A 25,143-nucleotide genomic window follows, 5' to 3' on the forward strand; every position below is an offset into this window, starting at 1 on the left:
GGCTCACTGTATCATATTTTCTCCTGATGAGGAATCTGGATTGGGTGCGTTAGCTCGGTGTCATCACTGACATGCGACGGAGTTGATATTGTTTGCAACTGGCACCATGGCATCGTCAGGCATGCACAAGAATTAGGAACATACGGGAATCGCAAGCGGGAATGGACGGCTCAGGGAAAGCAGGTTGGCGTTTGGTCTGTTTGTCTACATAACTAACTTGCGGGGGTTCATACGAAGCCCGCTCCGCGTATCATATTGGCAGGATGTGCAGCCGCATTACATATCCCTGGGACAATAAGCAGCCAGCGAGAACTCTCAGCTGAGTTCCTTTATTAACCTCTTGACTAATTTCTTCTGGTCCTCCACGTCGAGCCTCTTCTCGTCCGTCTCGCAAATGGCTCTGCCCACCGCGATTACGGTCTTTGTGTTCTCGCTGTCGACCCAAAACTTGCCATTTCTGCCAGTGGCAGTCTCGAACTGAAGACCCAGGTTTGCGAATTCGTCCAGCACGACCACCTTGCCATCCCGGGCTGTTTGCGGCATCATGAGTCTCCGCGACATGCCGAGAGAAATGTCGAAGAGCATGCCGCCGTTCAGAGGTCCCAAGCCCTCCGACTTGCCCGTCGTGGCAGAGACGCACTCGATCTCGGCATCCATGTGCTTGTTGGCGAGACTAACGCGAGCGTAGACAAGAGCCCCTGGTGCGAGTATCGGGCGCGTTTTCCTCGTCGCAGATTCGAAAGATAGTTGTGGGAGGAGGACCGGGGCTGTGTAGTCGGACAGGAAGACGTAGTAGACTTCCGCAGCGCTCTTGTTTACCGTGCCGATTACTAGCTCTCCAACGCGTGGGACATACTGCTCAGTTACATCAGTCGTTAGTCGCAAATAGGCATGAATATTTCGCCAGCTTGAACACGTACTCGTCCACCCGCTGTCTCGACGCGAATCGCATTCTTTTGCCTGTCGGTGACGAGCTGGCCAGCCAGCGTCGGGAGGATGTCGTTGGGCGGCACATGGCGGAGGCCGGGCCCTAATCGTAGGGGCTTCTTCGGATGTGACGGCACCAGCGATGCATCTATCTCGTCCCCTGGGAGAACAAACACTGGTTCCGAGTCCATGCTGGCGGGTGGTGCGTTGGGCCAAGTCTGTGCCAGACAGTCTTGCAGCCTCGTCGTGCAGGATCGCTGCGCGCAACGGAGGCGTCTCGAAAAGGCTGATGGCGGGGCACCGATTGGTAGGGAATTAGAGAGACGCCGGGGGTGCGTGCAGGGCTCCAGTCCGCGCTGCTCGAATTTTTTTGGGAGAACGCAAAACCCCCCACTACTGGACGAGGCCCATCATCGGCTTTCTTCAAAAGATTCCTCCGACTCGCGGTCTACAGTGCAGGTCGAATTTCTCACAAACTGCCACAATCATTCCCCCGACGACGTCTTTGTTCAAACTTCGCACCGCATGTCTGAGAGCAGGGGCGCCAAGCCCGGTCCTGAGCCGGCGGACCGGGTCGTCATCGGCATCACCTTTGGCAATTCCAACAGCTCCATTGCCTACACAGTCGACGACAAGGCTGAGGTGATTGCGAACGAGGACGGAGGTGCGTGAGCATGTGAATGCGCTTAAGGAGGTGTCATTTTGAGCTAACGAGGGATTATGAACAGACCGACAAATCCCGACCGTCTTGTCCTACGTCGACGGCGACGAGTACTACGGCACGCAAGCCAAGTCGTTCCTCGTCCGCAACCCTACCAACACAATCGCCTACTTCCGTGACTTCCTGGGCAAGGAGTATGTTTTGCGCGCGAAAGGATTGGCCTAATTGGGTATTGTTTTGCTAATGTTAACAGGTTCAAGTCGATTGATCCCACCCACTGCCACGCCGCGGCGCACCCCCAGGATACCGACGGCACGGTGTCCTTTTCCGTCAAGGACAAGGCTGGCGAGGAGGATGCCTCTTCAGTCTCCATCAGCGAGGCCTCCACTCGCTACCTGCGACGACTCGTCGGCTCTGCCTCGGACTACCTAGGCAAGAAGGTCACTTCTGCCGTCATCAGCGTGCCCACCAACTTCAACGACAAGCAGCGCGAGGCTCTGATCAAGGCTGCCAACGATGCCGACGTCGAGGTCCTGCAGCTCATCTCTGACCCCGTCTCCGCGGTCCTGGCTTATGATGCTCGCCCCGAGGCCAACATCCAGGACAAGATTGTCGTGGTTGCCGACCTTGGCGGCACTCGTTCGGATGTTGCCGTCGTCGCCTCAAGAGGCGGCATGTACACCATCCTGGCTACTGCCCACGACTACGAGTTCGCCGGTGTCCATCTCGACCAGGTTCTGATGGACCACTTTGCCAAGGAGTTCATGAAGAAGCACACCACCGATCCCCGAGAGAACGCCAAGAGCCTGGCCAAGCTCCGCCAGGAGTCTGAGGCGACCAAGAAGTCCCTGAGTCTGGGCAACAACGCCCAGTTCAGCGTGGAGAGCCTGGCGGATGGAATCGACTTCTCCACTACGATCAACAGAATACGATATGAGATGGTCGGTCGCAAGGTCTTTGAAGGCTTCAACCGCCTGGTTGAGGGCGTGGTCAAGAAGGCTGGCCTGGACGTCTTGGACGTTGACGAAGTCATCATGTGCGGCGGCACCTCCCACACCCCTCGCATCGCCAACAACCTCCGCGGCATCTTCCCGGAGACGACCACGATCCTCGCCCCTGCCACCAGCCCGATCGCCATCAACCCCTCGGAGCTGTTGGCCCGTGGTGCTGGTCTGCAGGCTTCGCTGATTCAAGAATACGAGGCTGGCGACATTGAGCAGTCGACGCACCCCTGCGTCACGACCGTCAAGCACATCTCCAATGCTATCGGCGTCGTCGCTGTCGGCGCTGATGGCGAGGACGTCTTCACTCCCATCATGCAGGCTGAGACTGCTGTCCCCGCGCGCCGTATCGTTCAGATCGCTGCCCCCAAGGCTGGCGGCGACGTCTTGATCAAGGTTGTTGAGGGTGGCACGCACATCAAGGTCACGAAGCCCGAGCCCAAGGCCAAGCAGCCCGTCGAGAACGGCGACAAGGACGACGAGGACGACTCCGACTTTGATTCGGACGAGGAAGAGGAGGAGAAGCGTGAGAAGGTTTGGAAGATTGGCAAGCAGCTCGCCGAGGCTGCTGTCAAGGGCGTCAAGAAGGACGGCAAGGTTGAGGTCATGATCAACGTGGCTGGCGACCTTGCCGTCACCGTCACGGCCCGGGAGGTGGGTGGCAAGGGCGGCGTCCGCGGCAACCTGACTGCTCCTTAAGTAAGCCCTCGAGGCTCTTTGAGGCTCTCGTCCCTGTTGGACATTCGCGAGTGTTTCTCAATTTGTCGCTTCCAGCATAGGCGGGAAAAGCTGCAGGGTATATAGACATGGATATTCAAAACGATGGGATTGTGGCAATGTGGATTAATATTGCTAGACAGACAGTAGACTGGAGCGAGGCCCTGAGCTACGCCCCCAGACGAAGAAATGCATCAATGTTCTTTTGAGTTCAGCTCTGCCGAAAGTCGCTATTCTACTGAACATGTCGAGGTTGGGGCCGTTCCCACAGGCTTCGAGCCGAGGAAATGGCCTCGACATCCTTCTCTTTTCACCTAGGTTGCAACACTCGGCAGCTTCCACGCCACCAGGTCGTCCCTCAGGTCGAACTCTCCCACCTCCCTTGCCCGCCTCATCCCAGTATCGCCTCTTCGATCTCCATCGCTACTGCTTCCCAGGGTTGGCGCCAGACTCCCCATACTCCCACTCCTCATACTTCCGGCGTCGTCGTCTCGCGCCTCTCGGCTATCTTCACGCGCGAGACGAACACCACGCTTGCGCCCACCACCGCCACCGCCGCCAGAGCCAGACCCCGATCCACGCCCAGTAACGGTTGAGGCGCTCTTGTCGCTCGACGCGCTTTGGGTGCGGCGGTGGTGGCTGTTGGTTCGGTTGTGGCGGCCATGGTCTTGAAGGGCGAGCCGCCGGAAGTCACTGGGTCGGAGGGTGCCGTGATTGCCGTCTAGATCGTCCTCTACGTCGCTATCCGGGGCTGCGCTGTGGTCCCGCTTTGTCTTCCAGCCGTTTCCGCCCGAGAAGATGTCTTCGATGCACTCGTCCGCGGGAAGCTCACTAGGCTGACGTGACCAAGATGCGGCAAGGGTTCGACGATACAAGTCCTGAACCTCTGACAAATCCCTGCCTTTGGAGATGCTTGGCAGCGCTAGGAGAATGGAATGTCAGCGCTGGGGCCAGGTTTCGGCAAAAAGAGCACTCACGGCCGGTCTCGTCCTCAGCTTGCTCTGGGCCCATGAACCCTGCGATGCCGCCAAATACGGGCGCGGTCCGCAGCGGAGGGGCAATGTAGTTCCTCTCGCCGTCCATCTGAATCATGAGTATGCCGACTTTGAGTGTGCTGTTGACCTTGCTGTCCTGCATGAGGTACCGCCTCACGATCCCATCGTCTGCGGTTTGCGCCTGCAATGGTTCATTTGGTGCCGCTGAGGTCGGGCTGATGGCCAGACTACTTCTCTTCCGAGGAGGAGACGCAATGTCCCGCGCAAAAGCCTCGCTCTCCTCGACATATTCGCTCAGGTTAAGTTTGATGTTCCCGAGAACCATTTTCTCGGAGCTGACAAACTCCTGCACAACCTCCAGTTCGATGGGGCATTCTGTGAGGTTGTTGCTCTTGTCGATAGAGATTCGCACAGAGGGGATGACTTTGCTGAAGCTGTAGTCGACCTTGTGGTTCGCGATAGGACACTTGGAGGTGCGGCCGCGGTGCTCCGCGTGCATGGAATGGGCGAGGTGCCATTTGACGTAGGAGCTGCCGGACACCAACGGAACGTTGTTGAGGTCGTATATCTGCCGCAAAGATGAGCTGCGCCGAGTAACGAGCTTCAGATCGTGTCGACAGCGTCTTACCTTGAGATGTAATTCAAATTTGGGCTGCGTCGCACGGTTAGTTATCTGGACAGCTTGCAGGATATCCTAGAATCAACGCCGCTTACCTTTCGAGCCTTGCCAACTGTGGGCAAAAAATGCATATTAGCGAGCCGGTATGAAGAGGGAAAGAAGGGCAAGGTTGGTTCAACGAGTCGCTCCCAAGAGGGTCGGTCAAGTGACGGTCTATGTGAGCGAAGAGGGCACGCGACCACGTCTGCCAGCACTCAGGCGTCACGACGGAGCATAGCACCGCGCGAGCCGTCAGAACAAGGACCGGTCTCGGGCGAAGCACGTGAAAGACCCAGATGCCAAGGGAAGGTCACGATATTATGCGATTGAGCTCCAGGCGGGGGGCGCATTAAAAAGAACAAAACAAGAGTCGGACAAGCTTACTCAACGAGGCCATTGTCTAGACCATCTCTCAGCCACTAAGCTGGAGGGCAGGGCACTGGGGGTGATGATTGTTGTCGCCAGCAGGAATGCCGTTTCTGACACGTGCCGAACGTCCCGGAGGGGGGGGCTACTCTGTTTCGCTGAGGGGATCTCGTACGGCGAGTCGGCGATAAGGCGAAAAGGGGCACGGCGCCGTCCGGGTGAGCGAATCCGTCCAGAACACCGCGCCGCGTTGGCCGCAGACTGCGGTTCCTCTAGTCGGCGACAGGGCCACTGTCAGGCGCTCCAGCTGCGACACTGCGCGGCCGCAGGAAGACTGGGAGGGATCTCGGGGACAACGCGCCCAGGCGGGGCCGGAACGGACCGGTGGACCAGTAGCCGGGAGCAAGATCGGGGCACCGGACGTCTGTCCGACGGCACGGAGGAGCAATTGCGGGAGCGAATGGTGATAGGTTGATGGTTGCGGGTGGTGCTGCGGCGAGGTTTGTTGGTGGTTGATGCTGGTTCGCACGACGACGGAGGAAGGTGTGCGAAGTAATAAAGTGACTTCATCAGGATACCGCGTCATATGGGGATGCTGAGCTGCGCCTAGTGGGTGACACGAGCTAACGTTAGTGATACGAAGCACGCTGCAGGCCACATTCCCGTCATTCTACGTGGCGTTGGAGGCTGGACCGTTTTCGACGTTCCAGGCCCGCCGGCGCCCAGGCGACTGTCCAGGTCTGATGACAGCGACCTTCGGGGCATTCTGTAGGTACGGTACCTGCCTGCCGATGTCCACGGTGTCCCACTGGGCAGGCTTAGCATTGGTCTGGTTAGGTTCACAGGGACCCTGTCAAGTCTGTCACCACTGTGGGTGGGTGGTCTTATCGATAAAGCTGCGCCCGCCCAAACAACCTTGATCGCGCCAACATTTTTCGGCGACTTGCCGACTCGAACACCCCCGGCATCGCGCAACATCCTTCGAGTCCGCCGTCGACGATGGGCCCCAAGACCTCCGGCGGAGGCCGCGGCGGCTCGACGTCGTTTGACGTCGCCTCTGCCCGGCGCAAGGGCGCCTCTCCCGCCGCCAATGGCCGGAGCGATGCCATACACCAGAAGCGCACGAAGCTGCACGCCGCACGCAATGTTCCCGCGCAGCCCGCCGACGCAGCGCTCAAGGATGGCGAACTGGACCTTCAAGCCTTCATCGCCGCGCGCGAGTTCGAAATCAAGTCTCTGGAGCAGAGCATGGCCACATCCAAAGCCGTCAGCACAAGCCGCGCCTTCCAAAAGGTACCCCGCGGCCTGCGCCGGCGCACTGCGAGCCACAACCCGAAGAGGGTTCCCCGTCGACTGCGAGCTCGAGCGAAGAAGGAGATGGCCGAAGATAATACACCAGTCGTGGAGCCTAGGAGGAGGAAACCGAGAACCACCAAGGCACGGATACGAGCCGAAACGGCAAAGCGAATTGGCCTGTTGGCGGCGAGGAAACGGCGGGAGAAGTTGAAGCAGGCGGCGGATCTTTCACGAGACGGCAAAGCGGCTGAAATTACAGGCGTCGTGGGACGCAAGCCGAGACCGAAGATACGGCGGAACCAACTCAACGAGCCGCCAAAGCCTCATGCCAAATTTCGGAGACGCCAGATCAACAAGACCTGGCTGCCGACGCATCTATGGCATGCCAAGAGAGCACGAATGACGGAGCCAAAAGACCCGTTATGGCGGTTTGCGGTACCGCTTACCCCCAACGAGAAGATATACCGACCTACCCACCGATCGCAAGGCGAGCGGGGCACGATGATCTGGGACATGAGCTACATGAGCACCATCGGGCTGTATGGAAACGCCACAGGCATCGAAAGAGTGTTGAAAAGGGTCGGCATACTGGAAGAGTCATGTTGGAATGAAAGAGGTAGACGGTGGAGGCTGGGAACCAGAACATGGTGCGGCATGCTGAGCAAGTCGGTGGGTGACAGTCGACGCCAGATGTGCCCAGCCACCGTACTCTGGAACCCTCAAACCCCGGAGTCCAGCGATGGCGAGGACTCAAAGAGGAAGCAAAGGCAGATATTCCTCAGAGTTCACCCGTCAGCATTCCTAGAGCTCTTCAATGAACTCTTGCGGCTCACAAAGATGGAGAATCCACGACTATATATCGAAGACCTCCGCTTCGAGATTGGCAGTATCGAGCTGACCGGTCCGGCGTCAACCGAAGCGCTTCTGGCGGTCTTGACTCCCTACTCAACCAAAGACAATCCCAAATCGGCTCATGGAACACTTTTTGAGTCCTTGAAGGGATTGACAAATCCTGCCACTCTCCCTGCAAATACTCTCTTAAATTTTTCTGTACAAGATCCGCGTCTACGATACCCGCCGAGGAAACTTCAGGTACCGGCCGACAACCAGGCGCAAACAACTCTTCTCGAGACGGCGGCAAACTGGCCAGCAGATACAGGGCTCGAGCCGTCCGCCCTCTTTGATCGCGATACTAGACACGCCGCATCAAATCTACCAACACAAAAGTCGATTAACAGAAGGAAGGGCAATGCGGCTCCCGGTTCCTTTCTGAAACCCACCAAGGGCGACCCCCCAATTCCCGTCATTCTCATGGCGTCTCGACCTCCATCGGTCACTCACAGTCAGGGTACTTGGACCCTCCTCGCACCTTGGAAGTGCATACTTCCATTATGGTATGGCTTGGTACATGTTCCCCTCATATCGGGTTTGAATCCTCGATTTGGAGGTTTGGATGAGGCCATGCAGGTAGCGTTCGAGCGTGGGCTTCCTTGGTTCCCTGCCGAGTATATCACAACGGATGCTGGCGTGGAGTGGGAACTTGCGCAGCGTCAAAAGAGAAAGAAGGAATGGGAGAGACGGCCGAAGAGCAAGAGGACAGAATGGTCATCGCTGAACTTGGGCGCAGGAAGGAAAGGCGAGGTGGGAGACGGCTTGGCTTGCGACTTTGAGCTGCTCTTCGGCCTCTCGAAGGCACAACACGAAGAGCCGACACCATCAGATGCAGTCGTTGCGGAAGGTGATGTCATGGATATTGATCGAGACGAGCCACTGGCGTCGCGAAGCGACATTGGGACGCACCCTCTCAAGCTCTTGCGACACACCAGCAAGGCAACGTTCGACGGCCTGATCGCATCACCAATGACTTCCATGGAAACGCCAAACGCCACGATGAATGTCAAAATATCTCTCGTCGCCCGTGGAGTCGTCTCAACCTGCGCCAGGATATATCGACTTCCGTCAACGCCATCACGCGTTGCCAGTTCCGCCACGGCAGAAGTACCATCGACGCTTCCGCCGAACAATCCGCACGCGGTCGCCCTTCCACACGACCTCCGAAATCAGTGGCTTGCTCTCGCCGACGGGCACTCTGCTAAACGACTACAAGGATCGAAACGCCCCTGGCCCACTAACATGGAAGCCCGAAAGCGACGTCTCGCCGGAGAACTCATCAAGCCACACATACCCTACCCCCTCGAGGCACCGAATCTGCGCGATGTCGGCTGTCACCCGCTGGTTCCGGATGCAGATGACCTGATAGGGTTCGTTACGGCGGGATCGTACTGCCTCACAGACGGCCGAGGCGCAGCCATGGGCAGCATAGCCGTCAGCAAGGTACTGGCGGATGTGAGAGACAACAAAAAGGAAGGGAGACTCTGTATTGTCAGAAATGCTGGCGAGAACGTAGGCTGGCTCGCCCGGTGGGATGTGCTATAAGTCATCCTTCATTTAGAATGGCACTGTACATTCGCACGCGTTTGGCGGTAACAAGCGTGCGTAGAAGCAGTGCAGAAACCAATGGCAGATCCCTCCCCCGCATTTCTACAGGGCCCTATCTCGCGCCCTGCCAGATCTCCCCCTCGTCAGCGTGGCGCTAATGCGCGGTTGTGCCACTCGTGGGGCAGGTCCCTGGGTCGCGTTGAGTTTAGTGACGAAATGGTGATTGACGATGCGACGACGACGCGACAAAGGCGTCGTTGACATTTCGCCTTCTGAAGGGGTATAAAACTGGGAAATTGCCTCTCCGTGTTCCTACAGAATCCTGCTTCTACGTTTTCCGAACGCATCATTACTCGTTCTGCCTCAATTCGTGTCCACAGGAACGCTCATCACTCTAGCATCTTGACAAGAACATTGAAACGTTCAAACGATGGCAACAAACGATAAGCCCCAGACTGTCCACGGCGGATGCCTATGCGAAGCCGTCCGCTACACCATCAACTTCCCTCCCGACCATGACTTCATCAAAGCCGTACGTTCAATATGCCTGCCTGCCTGCCTGTCCATCCTCCCATGCCCTCTCGGCCTCTCGAACAAGGACAAGACTAACAGCGTGGGACATTCTCAACCACACCTACAGTGCTCAACGTGCCAGTGCTCCCAGTGCCGCAAGCAGACGGGCTCGCTCATCTTCCGCGTGCAAAAGATCCCCGTCTCGGCGCTGACGTGGGACGCGCAGTCCACCTTGGGCCGGTACCGCGCGAGCGAGGGCTGCGCCCGCGGCTTCTGCTCCGCGTGCGGGAGCTTTCTCTTCTGGCAGAACGAGAGCTCCGGCCGCATCAGCATGACGGTCGGGTGCTTCGACAAGGAGGACCTGCGCAGGTACGGCAAGGTGTTGACGTATGCGGAGAGGCATTTGTGGTGTGACGCCGAGATCGAGGGCGTGACGGACCATCTCCCGGGAGACAAGTACAAGTTTGACGATGAGGATGGCGAGGTCGTGCTCCTCTCGAAGAAATAGAGGTTGGATCGCCGTGAGGTCAATGGAATCGGTGTGTAGTAGTAGATGACGAGACGATGAGATGAGACAATGAGACGAGGGACGTAACAGGCCCAACAGATTTCTCTATTCGCGCTCAGTGTCCATACAACAGGATCCAGCAATCGTTGGGCAAATTATCCCACAAAGGCCCGTAGCCGTGATCAAGAGTACCAATCATCCCAAACTCCGTGCCAAAGTGCATGACAAAGGAAACATGGACAGTCGTTCTCGTCATCTAATCCTCCTCGGAAATCTCGCTCTCATCGCCGTCTGGGCTGCCTTCCTGGTCATTCTCGAGATCTCCGAATGCCATTTCCATTTCCTTTTCCAGGTCGTTCTCCATATCCAGGCTCGCCGGCTCCTCGGCCTGTGGCTCCTCCGCTTCGTCCACTTCCATTGGCTCCGGCCGCGAAGCGTGGTTGTTGACCGGGCTGGGTAGCTTAAAGTCCATGTCCGGCTCATCATCGCTCTCGCCGTCTGCGTCGCCCTCCGAGTCGCGCTGGTCCATGAAGTCGTCAAAGCGGCGGGGCGGTGGGAAGGCGGGCGAGAAGTCGTTGTGCTTAGCAGCCGCCTCTCCGCCGGGGTATTCAATGAGTAGGCCGCCGTCGTCGTCGTCATCCTCTTCCTCCTCGTCTTCCTCGACTTGCTTTGTGCTCTTCTTCTCCTTTGCCGGCTCGGGCTTCGGGAACGAAAGCTCCATGTCTTTTTGCTGCTGCTTCTTGTCGACTTTGCGCTTCAGCTTCGTCTGGGCAGGGTTCTTGGCAGTGGCCGTTTTTGTAGCTGATTTCGCTTTGGCATCCTTGCTCTCGCTAGTCTTTGCGAATTCTGGTGTTTCGCTGTCGAGGTGAGGGAACTGTTTGGCGAGCTTGGCTGGATCGGAGTTGCCGGGGATGCGGGTAACGTTCATGTTGAACGTCGAGTCGATCTTGTCGAGGATGAATGCTTTGCGCTCCGGGTCGAAGTGCAGGACATATTGATTGTCGTCAACACTTCGAGTGCCGGTGTACGCATATTTGTCGTCGCCGTCGGTGAAGGAGAGGTCGTACGAGGTCGTTTTGCCAGGGAACGACGGCCGCAGGCGGGCTAGTGCCGGTCCATCGCCCGACGACAGCGCCGGCTTGTGATTGTCTGCCAGAAAACATCGGTCAGTATAACAGAGGCGCCATAAAGGTCAAGCAACACGCACAGCGAATGCCGGTAAAGATCTCATTGGATGTCTTCCCTAGCAGGCCATCGCCGAGGATGACCGGGTACTTGCCGGCCACAGTCGGATCAATCAATCCAGCCATGGCGGCGCGTGTGTCGCATGCAGATGTCGGCTGCCTAGTCTCTCTCTCGGGCTGACGGAGCGCTTTGCGCTCGAAGATGTCGATAAGCGGCGTGGATGCCGCCTATGTCGTCGTGGACGGAGTTGCGAGATGATGCGATCTGCGGGAGATGGCGGAGACGTGGCGGGGTGGATGAGGTGGATGAAGACGGTCAGTGTCTCCAGCTGGCCGACACTGTGGAAGTGGCGGGAGGTGCCGGCGCTGTGTGGAGCCCCTGGCCCGGGCAGCCGGGCTTGCACCACGGGCTGCGCCCAGGTGGCTTGCGCTGAACGTGCCTTGCGTGCCTCCCGTCTGCTGCGGGCAGGACAGCTGGCGGGCTCTCTAAAAGACGGGAGGTACCTTCCATCCAAACTGCCTCACCACCCGACCCACTGGAGGTACCTACCACCTAAGGCACCTGGGTCGCCCGCAGACCACCCCCGGGAACGCGTCGCTGTCCAGCTGGAGGCGTCCACGCGACGTTTCACAGGCCGGGTAGCCGCTTCCAGTCGCCTCACCGCGAGATGCCAGCGACGATGCAAAGACGATGACAGGACGGCCACCCTCTGCATGAAGCAACTTGCACGAGTGATGACACAGTCCTGCAAAAAAAAAAAACACATGATTGCGCAACTGCGAGGGGGAAAGAACAGCCAGTCAGTACTAGGCTCGTAAGACAAACAACCGAAGCGAACAGGAAGCCAAAGCGACCAACAGGGCCCCAGCCGAGTGCCACTGTAGAAACCGTGCATTCAAGCGCCGGCTCCCTTTGAAGCTTTGTCGTTTGTCTGTCACCCGACAAGAGGCAAGGGGCATCGCGAATGTCTTTCTTTCCACTCCGCTGGAGTTGTTTTTAGATAGGCGCAACTCCATAAGGAACAAAAGGTCCCTTGCCTGCTGGGAGACTGCGCCCTTCGTTTGTATGATGAACAAAGGAAGGGATCTATCAATATGCAGGGGTCCTTCAACCAGACTCGGGGGCTGATTTCTGACCAGAGACTTCCAAAAAAAATTACGGCATATACAACAGCCGGTGTTCGCTGGTCGTCACCGAACCCAACTACTAATCTGCCGGTCAGTGACTTCACTATGGGGGAGCGGACGAGACCCCGTGTTTTCCACTGCCTATGGTCGTATATACTAAATTTTCGGCACAATTTCAATTATGTCCTGGCTATCATGTCTTGGCCGACGCGTCCCAGTCAGCGCCACGCAGGCCGACAGCATGGTGGTTGAGAACTCCTTTACTTCAGAGCTTTGATTCCGCGAGCGCGCCCCGTGAATCCTGTCTACGCTGCCCCGCGTCACATCATGATGCCATTTCCAATCAAGCTCAGACAGGGTTGCTGGCATGGGCGCAGGCAAGTCATCGACAGTGATGAGCGAGCACGGGCAGGGGCGTAGGGTGCCAAGAGAAACTACAGAGCAGCCACAATTACTGACCCAGCATCAGGTCTGTTTCCTTCGATCGAACTCCTTGTTAGCCACGCTCGTCATCGTTTAGCAAATCGTTGGCCTCACGGTCGCGAACAGACCCTGCGGCGGGTGGCGGGACGTGCAGGCTAGTTGCTAGGCGTTTATCTGACGATCGACCTGGACCCTTTCATCTTTCAAGCTTGAGTCCTGACTATCGATACGCGTCCCTCAAAGGGACGGACGAGTCCAAGCTCTTCGACTGGTCCAGCCTTGCGGGTCAATGCAATTTTCTTCTTCGGCGCCGATCAAGACGCCGTCGCTGCGCCATCGAGCTGTGACCTTCGGAAGCTCCCAGCCCCGATATTAGCCTGGACCGGAGCCCCCAGAATCAGGGCTTCGATGAGTTATAAACAACGTTTACGGAGCGGCATACCGAGCGCCACTGACGCCTAGCCTGCCTCTCCCGCAGTCGCCGGCTCTCGCGCTTGAGACAGACGCGCGCTCGGAGCCGATGCTATACGTTTGTCACATGAGCCGCTCTCTTGGCATATCTACTAAGACTCCCAAGCATCTGGATATCCAGGTCCATAGCGAAAATTGTTACTCCAAAGGCACAGACTAGCTTTTGGGCAAATGTTGCCGTCAGGTCAACCTGGCCGCCTCGCCCTGTCCCTGCGCCCAAGTACGGCTCGACTCGGCACGGCGTCTATCCCCTTGAGACATCACCTAGGTCGGCAGGCCATGTTTGCTTGGCCCTCAACGGCCAAGAGACCACAGGCCGTCTACAAGCAAAACGGAACGGGGAGTACACCGCCCTTGCCCCTCAAGAACGTTGAGGTAGAGTCGATAATAGTGGATTCAGCTTGCAGAGCGCCACAGATGCCTTCTCATAGCTCACGGGCGCGCTGCAAGCCCGTTTGCTGTTTCTTACCCTTGGACTAAGATGCATGTTGCGCCAAAACGGGGGAGGATGACGAGGTGCGTCAGCAAGCAAGACAAGGGTCAGCAGGTGGACAAGTCTGCCGTCGCTAGAGGAATGGAGGGGCCGGTGCAGGCTGCCTTTCCGTTCACCTTGCCAAACGGAGGGTTGTGACGAGCCGAGACATTGAGCCCCAGACACCCTTACCCAGGGAGTCGACTTGGGACGCACTCCAGTCCAGGCGCGGATCCGAGGGTGACACCGGAAGGTCTCGATGCCGAACCCTGCCCGCTGCCAACATCTGTTTGTAGCCCGAAGCCCCATGCTGTGGTCTTTGCTTCTTTTGGAAACCCTTTTGCCAGAGATTGGTTGGCTCATCCATCTCGGCCGATGGCATTGAGTGAACCTCAACCCGCCAGCTATGAGTGAGCCAAGAATTGAGCCGTATTGGTTCACAAAGAGGCCAGAGAGCATGCGTTGGCCGAGACGTCGGTTGACATGGCCAAATCCAGAGGCAGGGATAAGGATTGTCGTCAAGCAGCCACCACATCCCGTCATGCCTCCGCGCTTGGCCAGGGCTGCCAGATGTTATCGTTCATCAGTGCCACCATCGGTTCCCCTCCCCCCTGACAGAGGGGCGCCCAAGAGCCCTGCTGCTGGTGTCTGGGCAAATGTGCGGCTTGAACGGCTGGTCATTGCTTCCCATTGTGCGGAGAGGGAGCAGGGCCCTTGCTTCCGACTTCTCCAACAGTGAGAACTGGTTCCACACAGACCAGGGTGAACGTTGTCGGCGCTTCTGTCGAGGGCCGGGCAGGGAGCTGGGAGGTGACCACGCACCCCGACCGGTCAATCTTCAGGGGACATGGTGACTTGGAATCGTGACTTGTGAGATTACAGCTCGTAGACGAGCTGATGCGCTGTGCTGCTTATGCGGTGTGACGCAAATTCAGCCTGCCAGGCTCGACGGAAGGCGGGGGAGAGGCACAGAGATGCCAGAGTGACCCCCAAGGAGAGACGGGATGGATCGGTCAGGGCCCCAAGGGGGGACAACCCAGTCTTGCCAGCGCTGCTAAACTGGGCTGAGAGGCCGCCCCGCTGCCGAGATGGCTTGGGGCTTGACGCCTTAGCCGGCTCACCCTAGTCGCCGATCGGACCCAGTGCCGCGCCAGCTCGAGCGGTTCTTGGTTGCCGCTTCGGGAGTTTTTGTCATCCTTTTGAGTTGTTCCTTTTGCCATGTCGGACCAGGTGACGGGTGTGGCTCTCAACTGCTGGCGAGGCCTGGTTGTGACATGGATCGTCGGCACCGCGGCGCAGGCGATGAGGTGTCCGAGAGCGCGGTGGGCGGAGATTGCCCATCGCCTGCCCTTCACGCCTTCTGCACCGGGTCGAGCCCGTTTGCCAAATCCCTAACTTGCTGGGCTGCTGCCATGTGCGATGTGACATGATCGCCGACCGTGGCAGTCACATTGGACTTTTCCTCACGGGCCCGACTCGTCCCTGGCTTGTCGCCGGCAAACGCCGCAGGGAGTGATTCATAGCCCGTACAAACCTCGTACGGAAGGCGCTTGGTACGAAGTGAGAGACCTCAGCCGCCTCTCTCTCCATGATTCTTGACTTCGAAAATGCAAGTGTTGTTGCCCCAAGTCCCCTGCGTCATGGGGAGCTGCGACTCTCTGGCCGGGCCGAGGCGCCCACCGTGCGCTACTTTACTTTTTGGCAACAGACCGGCAATAGCATGGGGGAGAGCGTTAAGTGTTTGCTTTGCAGAAAGAGCCAGAGTTCAGAAGAACGGTGCAGCTTTGGTCTGTCACTGCAGCGGCAGATATAGTGGCCCTGCATTACTTACACCGTCTAGTACGTCGCCCACTGCGGCGGCTCCCATCTCATCCCACCATCATCGAGATTGGGCGATGCTTTTCATTTTACTTCTTCCCAAATTGTCCGCGGCCGGCGACACCCCCATCCTTCGTCCCGTTCCCTCCCGCGCTCGCCAACCGCCCCTTGATCCGCGTCCCGCGCCTCGCTAGGCTGCCTCCGCCCTTCCGACCCTGGTAATTCCTTATTTCTGAGACCCTGCTTAGCAGTCCCGCTGGCTCTCAGACATTCAACGCCATATCGCGCTGGCCTGTTGGATCAAGGTACGAAGCGCCATATCGAGAGTCGGATCTGGCTTGCTTGTCTCAAGCCCGCCCAACTCATCTTCACCCCCCACACCTCCGAATCGCAGAGCTAACGCCATCGCCTCTGTTGGCTTTGCCGCTCACTTGACCCTCCTCGGCAAGAGGGAAACCCAAGAAACATATTTTATCGTTGCCATCCGCACCTCTGTTACATCTGCCCCTGTCACTCACGCCATTCCCCTTCACCCCTTCACGCACCCGCGGTGCGCGGAATTCGGAACATCGCCATTGGGTTCACGAGAACACGCGCCAGGATTCATCACCATGGAGACTCAACAGTTGCTGCCGGAGCTCAGTGACGTTCAGTACTGCACTGACGTCTTACAACTCTCCGTTGACCAGTCGGAAGCAGGCATCGACCGCGAGCTTGTTTCAAAGGCCAAAGCTCTCGGCATTAAGGCAACATTGCCCTCCCTTTCCAGCTACAATCACAACACCTCGAGTGCTGCATCGCAATCAACCGAATCAACCTCGCAAGACCAAGTCTTCTCGACGCCGTCAGATGGGACTAATAGCGCGTACTTGACGCCTCATTCCTCTATTTTTGGCCCTCCAAGCCCAGATCCTGCAGCACCTGAATCTGCTGCTAAGCCGCCCCGAACCTACAACTTTGGCCCCTACGAAAAGTATCTGGCACAGAACTCGGCAACGTTCGACGAGTGTCGGAGAAAATCGAGCGTAGGCGACAGCTCGGGCCAAAGCATATTCAGCGTCAGCACCAAGAAAAGCTTGTCCGGGCTCAGAAATCGAATGAAGTTGAGAAAGAGGCCGTCACGATCGTTGGAACCCGCGCTGTGCGTCTCTGCCATCATTGATGGCGTCAATCCAAAGATCTAACTTGACACAAGAACTAACACCTTTCCAGTTCATGCTTCAATTGTCGAAGCGACTTCAAGAGTGCAACGGCCTTGCAGCATCTAGCTTGCGGCCACAGCTTTTGTTCTGGTTGCGTCAGATGCATGGTCGACCAGGCGTCTTCTGACGAGTCCAAGATGCCTCCACGATGCTGCCTACCCCTACAGCCATCAACAATACAGGCTGTTTTGGATCCTGCAGCACAGGAGGCTTTTCTCAAAGCTGTCGTTCAATTCAGCACGCCATGGCAGAGGAGGGTTTTCTGTTCGAAGGCCACTTGCGGAGAATTTATTCCATATCGAAAGCACGCTGACCCTAACACCCCTTTTGTCGCCACATGCAGAAAGTGTTTGACGCGAGTTTGCACGATCTGCAAGGCCGATGCCCATCCCGTTGGCACAGACTGTCCGGAGGACCTGGAAGTTGAGAGTGCGCCCAAGATCGGCTCCAGCTCTGGCGTGCGGCGGTGTTACAGGTGCCGCGATTTGGTAGAGCGAACTGCCGACTCAAGCGACTTGACGTGTCCTTGCGGTGCGCAGTTCTGTGCTGATTGTGGCGGGGTGTGGGATTCGACTATCGGCTGCCCAAATATTTGCGGCAGCAGAGGCATGCATGGTTACGCTGATGGCGAGGCAGCTACATGCAATGGTCTCTCCACCGACGAGGCAGCGGAAGAGGCAGAGATGCGCGCCGCAAGGCATCCCTCTATCCAGTCGTTGCTGCGTGCACAAGAGCAAGAATTGCAGCGGTTTCTCGACTTCCAAGCGAGGACAAAAGACGTCATGAGCACGCGGCGTGCAGAACGCGAGGCCATTCTGAGCGATCAGCTCATCACACAGGAAACACAATTGAAGGAAAGGCAGGCCAGGGCAACAGCCGAGCTGGAAGACCAACAGATCGCCGACGAAATGGAGCTGAGGGCAGCCTTGGATCTGAGTCAACGGACCGTCAACATGCGGATCAAGCACATGGAAGCCTATTGCGATGGCATGGGGCAAACCCCGACCGAGTCCAACTTGCCGCCTCGCGTGGTGACAGAACAGAATCTAAGGGACCTGGGACGCCAATACAACCTCCGCGAAGACATGGAGCGTCAACATACCTCGAAGATCAACATGATGCGAGACCGCCAGTCCAAAAGGATGGAAGATCTTATCGAGCGTCAGGAGGACGAGCTTGAGAAGCTCGCGGACGCGCAGATGGATGAGCGGGACACACTACGCAAAGATTTTACCCGAGAGGATGAGGCTGTTGGAAGCGTTTTCGAGTCACGTCAGGCAAGACTGACGGCACGATGGGCTCTTGCCATCAGAGTGATGTGCAAAGAACTTCAGGTCTCGGACGGTGTACGATACGCGGCAGTATCGCCTCCGAGCTGGCCCAGCGTGAACATGGCGGGCATGGAGGATGCCTCCATGTCAACAAGGGAGTAGGATATTACAGCATATGCGGCCTTGACGCGATTTTATACCCAACAAGCATCGGAGCAACCACACCACTTACAAGATCGCTTATTTCCTTCACCTGTCAGAACGCATTACGATACCAAGCTTAAATATTTCCCTTTCTCTGGATGAGCATACGCAACGCGAGATAATGACGTCCAATAGACCCCTCTCTTTAGTGTTGTCTTGTCACAGCATATCCTTCTAGAGCATGAAGAGAGCGAGACCATCAATGAGGCTCTCTTGGGTAACATTCATTAGTGTGCGTGATAAGAGGGAAACATCATCGCGCATTGTAGTCTTCCAGGCAATGCTGGTTGTAACGGGGTGACTGCATGTGACCGTCAAGCACGGTCAGGCACTGCTTGATGGTAGTCAATATTGATGACAACGCGCACGACAGACAGCACGAGCCATTACAAGGCCACCCCTACATGATTGCACCCCAAGCCGTGGAAATAATGAGCAGGTGTTAGCGATCTCGAAGTGATATTCACCCGGTTGGACGTAGCAGTTGACAACTTGTGAGGCTGTAGGGTACGCTACCCACTTTCCTACAAGCAAGGTCATGCGCGACCCGAGGCAGGGCATCGCCGTGCTCGGCACTTCGTACGAGACGAGGTGCTGCGGGTGAAGAAGTGAGACTAGAGGTGTGCAGGACAGCTTGTCGAGGGAGAGGTTGTATGGGCGCAAGGGACCGGATGACCCCTGGTCTTTGCCGAGCAGGGGTTATGACTCCCGATCGAAACACGCAGGTGTGATGTGACCATGCCCGACACGTCATGCAGTCGACCATCACCATGCCAGCACAAGGAATAAACTCAAATACTCGAGTAGAGGGAAGAAAAGCAATCGGTTCTGCGGGGATGGACGGCGTAGTGAATGGCTCATCGGGTTGGCATTGCATGCAGGAGGTGAACATTGTCTGGAATGGCCATTTGAGCCAGTTTTATCCTGCAACAATGCAAAATGTAGTAACGGCGAAGTAGCAAGCTGATGCCCGTAGTATCTGAAAAGTCGGCTTCCTGCAACCCGACGTGAGACGCCTACGAAAGTAGAAGAGGCCGAGAGACAGAACGCCTTTTGACCGTTAAACCCTGGAGCGGAGCTCACCAATAAGTCCCTGGATTCTGGTACTCCAGGCGCTGTGCTCCACGAGGAATCAAGAAGTATGCGCACGTACTTGGATCCCAGGGTGACTTGTCGCGACAGAATTGCTTGGCTCGCTTGCGGCTCTTGGCGTGTCTGATTGTTTGCTAGCTAATATCATGCATGTCTGTTCACATGCTTGTCTTTGACCTGCAAGTTGGGCGAGTCGTCACACTCCGGGAATCTGGTCACCGACGCCGTGCTGCATTGCTGCGTCTCTTGGTCCTGTGACGGTACGGGTCTCACTCCCTTGCAGCCCCGTAAATTACGGTCAGCCGGCAGCCCAACGTCCAGCGGGGAGAGACGGGGTCGGCGTTTGTTTCTTCCGAGGCCGGCATTGCCCCTCGTCGTGGTCGTGGTGTGGTGTTGGGGCTTTTTGTGCAGGCACGTGACTTTGCATCGGCTGGCGGGGCGCTGGGTGCCACCACGCAGCCTGGTGTGGGAAAAACCCTGCTGGACGGCACAAAATAATAGCGTCCACTTTTCAACACCTGAAGCGAATCTTTTGTCAAAACCCCCGTCTCGCCGCCTCTCCAACAACCACACTCGACGCCCGATCACGAGCACCAGTCGAAACTTCACATCACACAATGGATTCGTCCAAAGCCCCCGTCAAGCTGGTCAAGGTGACCCGCGTTCTCGGCCGAACCGGTACGATACCCCGAGACACTTTCGTTCGTCGACGTCGATCGTGGGATGCTGGCGGAGCGCCTCGCTCGCTTCGCCAAGCACGTCTGCGGAGAGGACGACAAGCGCTGCGGTGTTGCGTTATTGCTACGACGGACAAAATTGGCTGATTGGCGCTTTGCAGGCTCCCGTGGTGGTGTCACCCAGGTCCGCGTCGAGTTCATGGACGACCAGACCCGATCCATCATCCGAAACGTCAAGGGCCCTGGTATGCTTCCGGACTGCCCTTGCCCGCGATATCCCGAGGCCGATCGACTAACAGTATTTCTCCAGTTCGCGAGGACGACATCCTGTGCCTGCTCGAGTCCGAACGTGAGGCCCGCCGCCTGCGATAAGCGAACATGGGGAAGGTGGTGGTCGCAGCAGGTGTATGAAAGCAAGAGGTGCGGTTTGGGGTGCATGAGGCTTACGGGTCATCGATTGTTCGGGGTTGAGGCGCTGGGCTACAGTCTCTTGACAAACGTGGCGTCAAGCAGAACGACCGGCAGGCTGCTACCTGTTCGGCAAATATCTAGGCTCATTCTCATCACGCATGGTTCTGGAATCCGGGAAAAAAGAAACTTATATTCCACGTTCACGGGCTTGGATTGAATGGTGGGATGTGACGTCTGGATGACTGAGTGGCCGCGCGCCTGATCGCGAGGCAGAAAAGTCGGTGGAAACCAGCACTGGGTTTGACACTTGTGCCGTACGGACTCTTGTCCGTCGACATTCTGGTCTGCCTATGGATTGTCTTGGTCGCCTTGCTCTCTGCTACTTCGCGTACTTGGCGCACGGGACAAGGACCTCTCCCCTACCGGTAGGAGAGGAACGACAGGCAACCGATGCGGGAGTGACTTGAAACCGCGGTACTCGTAATATAACCTCAGCGGACATCCCAATCATACGGTCCAACTGCTTCAGCCGAAAGGTTTCGCCTGACAGCTTGCATGGGCTGCCCGAATGATGGATGTGATGCGCGTCTGGGCAATTGTCTCAGTCGGCGCGAAAGGCTTCAATCCGGCGAACGTGCATGCCCGTGCGTGCGCCGCCGGACCGGACCAACATGCGCCGGCTATTGTGCCGTTACTTTTCGAGTGCTGTGTTAATTTGGCAATGGCCGGGCATTTGGCCGCCGCCGGGAAGACGTCAAGAACTCAGATAAAGGTGGCAGAAAGACACACACGAGCTGCACCATGTCGCCAAGCATGCTGTGTGACTGTCAGGGCGAGTTTAGCGCGACGCTCTCTGCTTAGGTAACTCAACGAGCGGTTCGGCGGTGGCGGTGGTGCGGACGGCGGACCGGCCTTGCGGCCCCCAAGCTGCCCGCACACGCCAGGCCGCACTTCGTTCCAGTGCAGCCACTGAGGCGATTGGGACCCGTTGGTGGGTGGGCCGGGACCTCGTCATCTGGCGGCCGCAGCAGCAGCCAGCTGGCGCTACGCACGTTGCTGGTGGGCGGGCACAGCACCTGCACCTCGCGGCGACCTGGCGGGCGGCAGGTACGAAGGTACCTTGACCTGGTGGTGCTTGAGCTGTTCGTCGACGCCAGGTGGTAATAATAGCACACGAAAGCCACACCACGCATCGTTTCGTCGTCAACCCTCTGCGCACCTCGGCTTGTTCCCACTGCGGCGCGGTCGCGACGATTCTTTCTTCCTGCCCAGCATTGTTACCTTCGTCCAACGTCCATCGCCCTCTCCTCCCAAACCGAAATCCGCGCCAGGCACCAAGTGTCTGAGGTTCGACGCCGTGTGCCTTAGCGGCGACCGTTCGCCGTCGGCTCGTTCCTGGGCCGCCCCAAGACCGGGGGCCGCATCCCACTCCAGGCGTTGGCGATTAGGCTCTCCCCTTGTGCGGCCATTTCCCACCTGCGCGCACCGCTGTGCAACAGATAACAACCTCTCTATCGAGGAGACGTTCTACTTGGCGACGGCGACGGCAATCTCGCTGAGCTAAGTACCGGTCGTCGGAGCCTACGCGACTGCTTGCCCCCGCACCTGGCAGCCTGCCGAACCCCACGATCCCATCGTCCCACGACGCCTCGCCTGACATGGCCGACTTCCGCGCCTCGGGCGACGACGACGCCCTGCCTCTGCCGCCTCAGCAGCAGCAGCCACGGGACCCTTCCGAACATCAGTCGCTGGAGGATGCGCTCCCGCACCAGCAGCATGGCGAGCGCGACGGTGCGTCTATCGAAGAGGGCCCGAGCGCGAACCAGAGCGGCGACGGAGGTGAGGCCGCGACGCGAAGCACCGCTTCCCAGGAGCAGCCTCGACCAGCTGTCAATCCGGCAACCGCCAAGCAGGTCAATGATGTGATGGCTTCTGAGGTAGGACTCCCCTTGTTTGGTATTCCATTCAATGTCAAGGTGCGCGTGCTCACATAACACAGCTCGGTATTCCGACCCTTCTGAACCGCCTCAAGCAAAGCATCACCTCAGCAAAGGTAGGTGTGGCAATGGCCCCCGCGTCGTTGCGCAGCTTGCTGATGTGATTCGCTGCAGGAATTCGGCCTTTTCCTCAAGAAACGATCTGTTCTCGAAGACGACCACGCCCAAGGCCTCAAGAAGCTATGCCGTCAGACGCAGGAGAGCGCGCGTCGACCGGAGCACAGGCAGGGTTCATTTGCGAAATCTTATGACGAGATGGTCTTCATTCACGATCGAATGGCCGAGAACGGTTCCAATTTTGCGGCTTCCCTGCACCAAATGCATGAGGATCTTGTCGAGCTGGCTGCCAACGCTGAGCGGGGTCGCAAGAGCTGGAAGGCCAACGGCATGGCAGCAGAGCAGAAGGTTGCCGATCTCGAACAGACCATGCGCAAGAGCAAGGCCAAATACGATTCCCTTGCGGAGGAGTACGACCGCGCCAGGACGGGCGAGTCGCGACCGGGTGGCGGCAAGGTACTTGGCGCTTTCAAGGCGCACAAGTCGGCCGCGCAGCAAGAAGAGGATCTTCTCAAAAAGGTTCAGGCAGCAGATCAGACCTACCAAGGTCATGTCAACAACCTTCAGACCGAGAAGTCGCATCTCCAGTCAACGGTTCGCCCTGAAGCCGTCAAGGCCTTGCAGGAGCTCATAACCGAGACGGACGCGGCGGTGGCGCTGCAAATGCAGAAGTTCGGTGCGTTAGGCTCACCTGAAATGTGGTTGTACAGTCATGGCTAACACCTTGTAGCTGCTTTCAACGAGAAGTTGCTCCTGGGCAATGGGTTGATTGTCAGCCCCTTCAAGACCCCGACCGCCGAGAACGCGGGCCAGCCTCGAAGCTTGCGCCACGCCGTCGGTGCCATTGACAACGTCAAGGATTTCAATGACTTCGTGGCGGCTCAGCATTCCAAGGTGCTCCCGAACACTGAAGTCAAATACGAGCGCAATCCTGTTCGTCGAGCACATGAGCCAACCTTTTAGGAAACGGTTAAGCTAACTGCGGTGCAGCTTCTGAAGCCGCCGACTTCCTCCATGCCCGTTCAGCCTCCAATTCAGCCTCAGATGATGCATCCACCGCAAACTGTCGGCCAGACTGCAACCTCGCAAGGAGGGTTCTCACCGGTGGGTTCCGCCGCAGGCCAGAGGAGCAGCACTGGCAACTTCGGGCCTCCAGGCGGCTTGATGAATCCTGGCGCCCCCGTAGACGGCCCTCAGGACGCGCAAAGAGGGTTCCAGCAGCCACATTCAAGGAGCTACAGCCACGGCAATATGTTGACGCAGCCCAGCGTCTCGCAGCAACAGTTTTCGTCCAGGAACTCTGTGCAGCCGGCGCCACGATACGGTAACGGTACGATCGGGGGGTCTCAGGGGCCGCCACAGCTTGGCGCGTTGCCTTTCCAGGGCTCGCAGCCGCCGCCTCAGCAGCCTTCCCCTGACCAGTCCGGATCTCCGTTTCAGACCCCGCAGAACAGACGGGGCAGTACGGGTGGTTTCGGCGGACAGGCGCCTCCAGCTTACGCTGCGGCCTCTCAAGCTCCTCCCACTCAAAATGTCACCGCGACGAAGCCTGTGTTCGGTGTTCCTCTAAACCGGTTGTACGAGCGGGACGGACTGGCCGTACCGATGGTTGTTTATCAGTGCATCCAGGCTGTCGACCTGTTCGGGCTCGGAGTTGAAGGCATCTACCGTCAGTCCGGATCCTTGAACCACATCAACAAGCTCAAGGGCATGTTCGACGCAGGTATGACTGTTTCACCAACGTGGGGCTTTCGGAGTATGCAGGCACTAACAAGAAATGGCATAGATTCATCCAACCCGGCTCTTGACTTCCGCAACCCCGAGAACTTCTACCATGATGTCAACAGCGTCACAGGGCTGCTGAAGCAATTCCTTCGCGATCTTCCTGACCCACTTCTGACTCTTGAGCATCATGATGCCTTTATCGCTGCAGCCAGTAAGGGCTCCTCCCGTGATTGCATGCCAAACACTCCAGACTAACTATTCCTGCAACAGAGAAAGAAGACGACATTGTCCGTCGCGACTCCCTGCATGCCATCATCAACGCCCTCCCCGACCCCAACTACGCCACACTTCGAGCCATGACGCTGCACCTCTACCGGGTCATGGATAACTCACACGTCAACCGCATGAACTCGCACAATCTGGCCGTGATATTCGGACCCACACTCATGGGCTCCGATCCCAGTACGGCCATCGCCGACGCCGGCTGGCAGATCAAGGTCATCGACACGATACTGCAGAACACGTATCAGATCTTCGACGACGACTAGATCTGTAGAACACGTATCAGATCTTCGATGGCGACCAGATCTGTAGCCGGCACATCGCAACGATCTTAGCGTCAAGTCATGACCCGCGAGCCGCGAATGCCGGCCTGCCGTGGATGGCCTGCCGTTGCGTGCGGGTCCCTTTTCGGTCTCCGTCCGTACTGTAAGAGTAGTCTGTCGTCGGGTGGGGTGGTGGGAGGCTGGTTTTGCGTTCTCATTGCGTCTCAAGCATTTCCTTTGCGTCGTTTGGTGCGGCCGATTTGACGAAAGGGGGCGGCGGCGGCAGTTTACCTATGTGCCCCATGGAAAGGGGGAGATGGAATTGCTCATTTGGGCGAAGAGTGGACGAATGGACTGCGGTAGGATAACGAGTAAACTAGCCTAC

At 57.7% G+C, this 25,143-nt stretch overlaps 10 protein-coding genes and 1 non-coding gene across 11 annotated transcripts; 7 read left to right on the plus strand and 4 right to left on the minus strand.

The window, feature by feature from the left end:
- Positions 1 to 315: 315 nt before the first annotated feature.
- On the minus strand, positions 316 to 1,118 carry PLICBS_001369 (exosome non-catalytic core subunit rrp40; the record flags this gene model as incomplete). Its single annotated transcript, XM_018317568.2, has 2 exons — positions 316 to 855; positions 921 to 1,118. The coding sequence occupies 2 exons, from the start codon at positions 1,116 to 1,118 to the stop codon at positions 316 to 318; spliced, it is 738 nt and encodes a 245-aa protein (XP_018183093.1).
- A 334-nt stretch (positions 1,119 to 1,452) lies between these two features.
- On the plus strand, positions 1,453 to 3,288 carry PLICBS_001370 (Hsp70 protein that interacts with Zuo1p; the record flags this gene model as incomplete). Its single annotated transcript, XM_018317567.2, has 3 exons — positions 1,453 to 1,591; positions 1,656 to 1,782; positions 1,842 to 3,288. 3 exons carry the CDS (start codon positions 1,453 to 1,455, stop codon positions 3,286 to 3,288), a joined length of 1,713 nt encoding a protein of 570 aa, XP_018183092.1.
- A 332-nt stretch (positions 3,289 to 3,620) lies between these two features.
- Positions 3,621 to 5,051, minus strand: PLICBS_001371 (uncharacterized protein; the record flags this gene model as incomplete). Its single annotated transcript, XM_065599812.1, has 4 exons — positions 3,621 to 4,228; positions 4,284 to 4,869; positions 4,930 to 4,953; positions 5,016 to 5,051. 4 exons carry the CDS (start codon positions 5,049 to 5,051, stop codon positions 3,621 to 3,623), a joined length of 1,254 nt encoding a protein of 417 aa, XP_065455884.1.
- A 1,273-nt stretch (positions 5,052 to 6,324) lies between these two features.
- Positions 6,325 to 9,057, plus strand: PLICBS_001372 (uncharacterized protein; the record flags this gene model as incomplete). Its single annotated transcript, XM_018317564.2, has 2 exons — positions 6,325 to 7,522; positions 8,249 to 9,057. The coding sequence occupies 2 exons, from the start codon at positions 6,325 to 6,327 to the stop codon at positions 9,055 to 9,057; spliced, it is 2,007 nt and encodes a 668-aa protein (XP_018183089.2).
- Positions 9,058 to 9,490: 433 nt separating this feature from the next.
- On the plus strand, positions 9,491 to 10,081 carry PLICBS_001373 (uncharacterized protein; the record flags this gene model as incomplete). The annotated part of the gene is made up of 2 exons (XM_018317563.2): positions 9,491 to 9,592; positions 9,701 to 10,081. 2 exons carry the CDS (start codon positions 9,491 to 9,493, stop codon positions 10,079 to 10,081), a joined length of 483 nt encoding a protein of 160 aa, XP_018183088.2.
- A 256-nt stretch (positions 10,082 to 10,337) lies between these two features.
- PLICBS_001374 (uncharacterized protein) lies at positions 10,338 to 11,391 on the minus strand (the record flags this gene model as incomplete). The annotated part of the gene is made up of 2 exons (XM_018317562.2): positions 10,338 to 11,230; positions 11,289 to 11,391. 2 exons carry the CDS (start codon positions 11,389 to 11,391, stop codon positions 10,338 to 10,340), a joined length of 996 nt encoding a protein of 331 aa, XP_018183087.2.
- Positions 11,392 to 12,427: 1,036 nt separating this feature from the next.
- Positions 12,428 to 12,548, minus strand: PLICBS_r0002. Its single transcript, XR_010602333.1, has one exon. It is a non-coding gene; the product is annotated as a 5S ribosomal RNA (ribosomal RNA).
- Positions 12,549 to 16,188: 3,640 nt separating this feature from the next.
- PLICBS_001375 (uncharacterized protein) lies at positions 16,189 to 16,761 on the plus strand (the record flags this gene model as incomplete). Its single annotated transcript, XM_018317561.2, has 1 exon — positions 16,189 to 16,761. One exon carries the CDS (start codon positions 16,189 to 16,191, stop codon positions 16,759 to 16,761), a length of 573 nt encoding a protein of 190 aa, XP_018183086.2.
- Positions 16,762 to 17,561: 800 nt separating this feature from the next.
- PLICBS_001376 (uncharacterized protein) lies at positions 17,562 to 18,212 on the plus strand (the record flags this gene model as incomplete). The annotated part of the gene is made up of 1 exon (XM_065599813.1): positions 17,562 to 18,212. One exon carries the CDS (start codon positions 17,562 to 17,564, stop codon positions 18,210 to 18,212), a length of 651 nt encoding a protein of 216 aa, XP_065455885.1.
- A 1,751-nt stretch (positions 18,213 to 19,963) lies between these two features.
- Positions 19,964 to 20,395, plus strand: PLICBS_001377 (40S ribosomal protein eS28; the record flags this gene model as incomplete). Its single annotated transcript, XM_018317560.1, has 3 exons — positions 19,964 to 20,024; positions 20,185 to 20,268; positions 20,334 to 20,395. 3 exons carry the CDS (start codon positions 19,964 to 19,966, stop codon positions 20,393 to 20,395), a joined length of 207 nt encoding a protein of 68 aa, XP_018183085.1.
- Positions 20,396 to 22,092: 1,697 nt separating this feature from the next.
- Positions 22,093 to 24,761, plus strand: PLICBS_001378 (uncharacterized protein; the record flags this gene model as incomplete). The annotated part of the gene is made up of 7 exons (XM_018317559.1): positions 22,093 to 22,371; positions 22,434 to 22,487; positions 22,546 to 23,164; positions 23,219 to 23,421; positions 23,479 to 24,211; positions 24,275 to 24,424; positions 24,484 to 24,761. 7 exons carry the CDS (start codon positions 22,093 to 22,095, stop codon positions 24,759 to 24,761), a joined length of 2,316 nt encoding a protein of 771 aa, XP_018183084.1.
- Positions 24,762 to 25,143: the final 382 nt, after the last annotated feature.

Source organism: Purpureocillium lilacinum (assembly GCF_023168085.1).
Source record: "Purpureocillium lilacinum CBS 284.36 DNA, scaffold_1, whole genome shotgun sequence".
NCBI lineage: Eukaryota > Fungi > Ascomycota > Sordariomycetes > Hypocreales > Ophiocordycipitaceae > Purpureocillium > Purpureocillium lilacinum.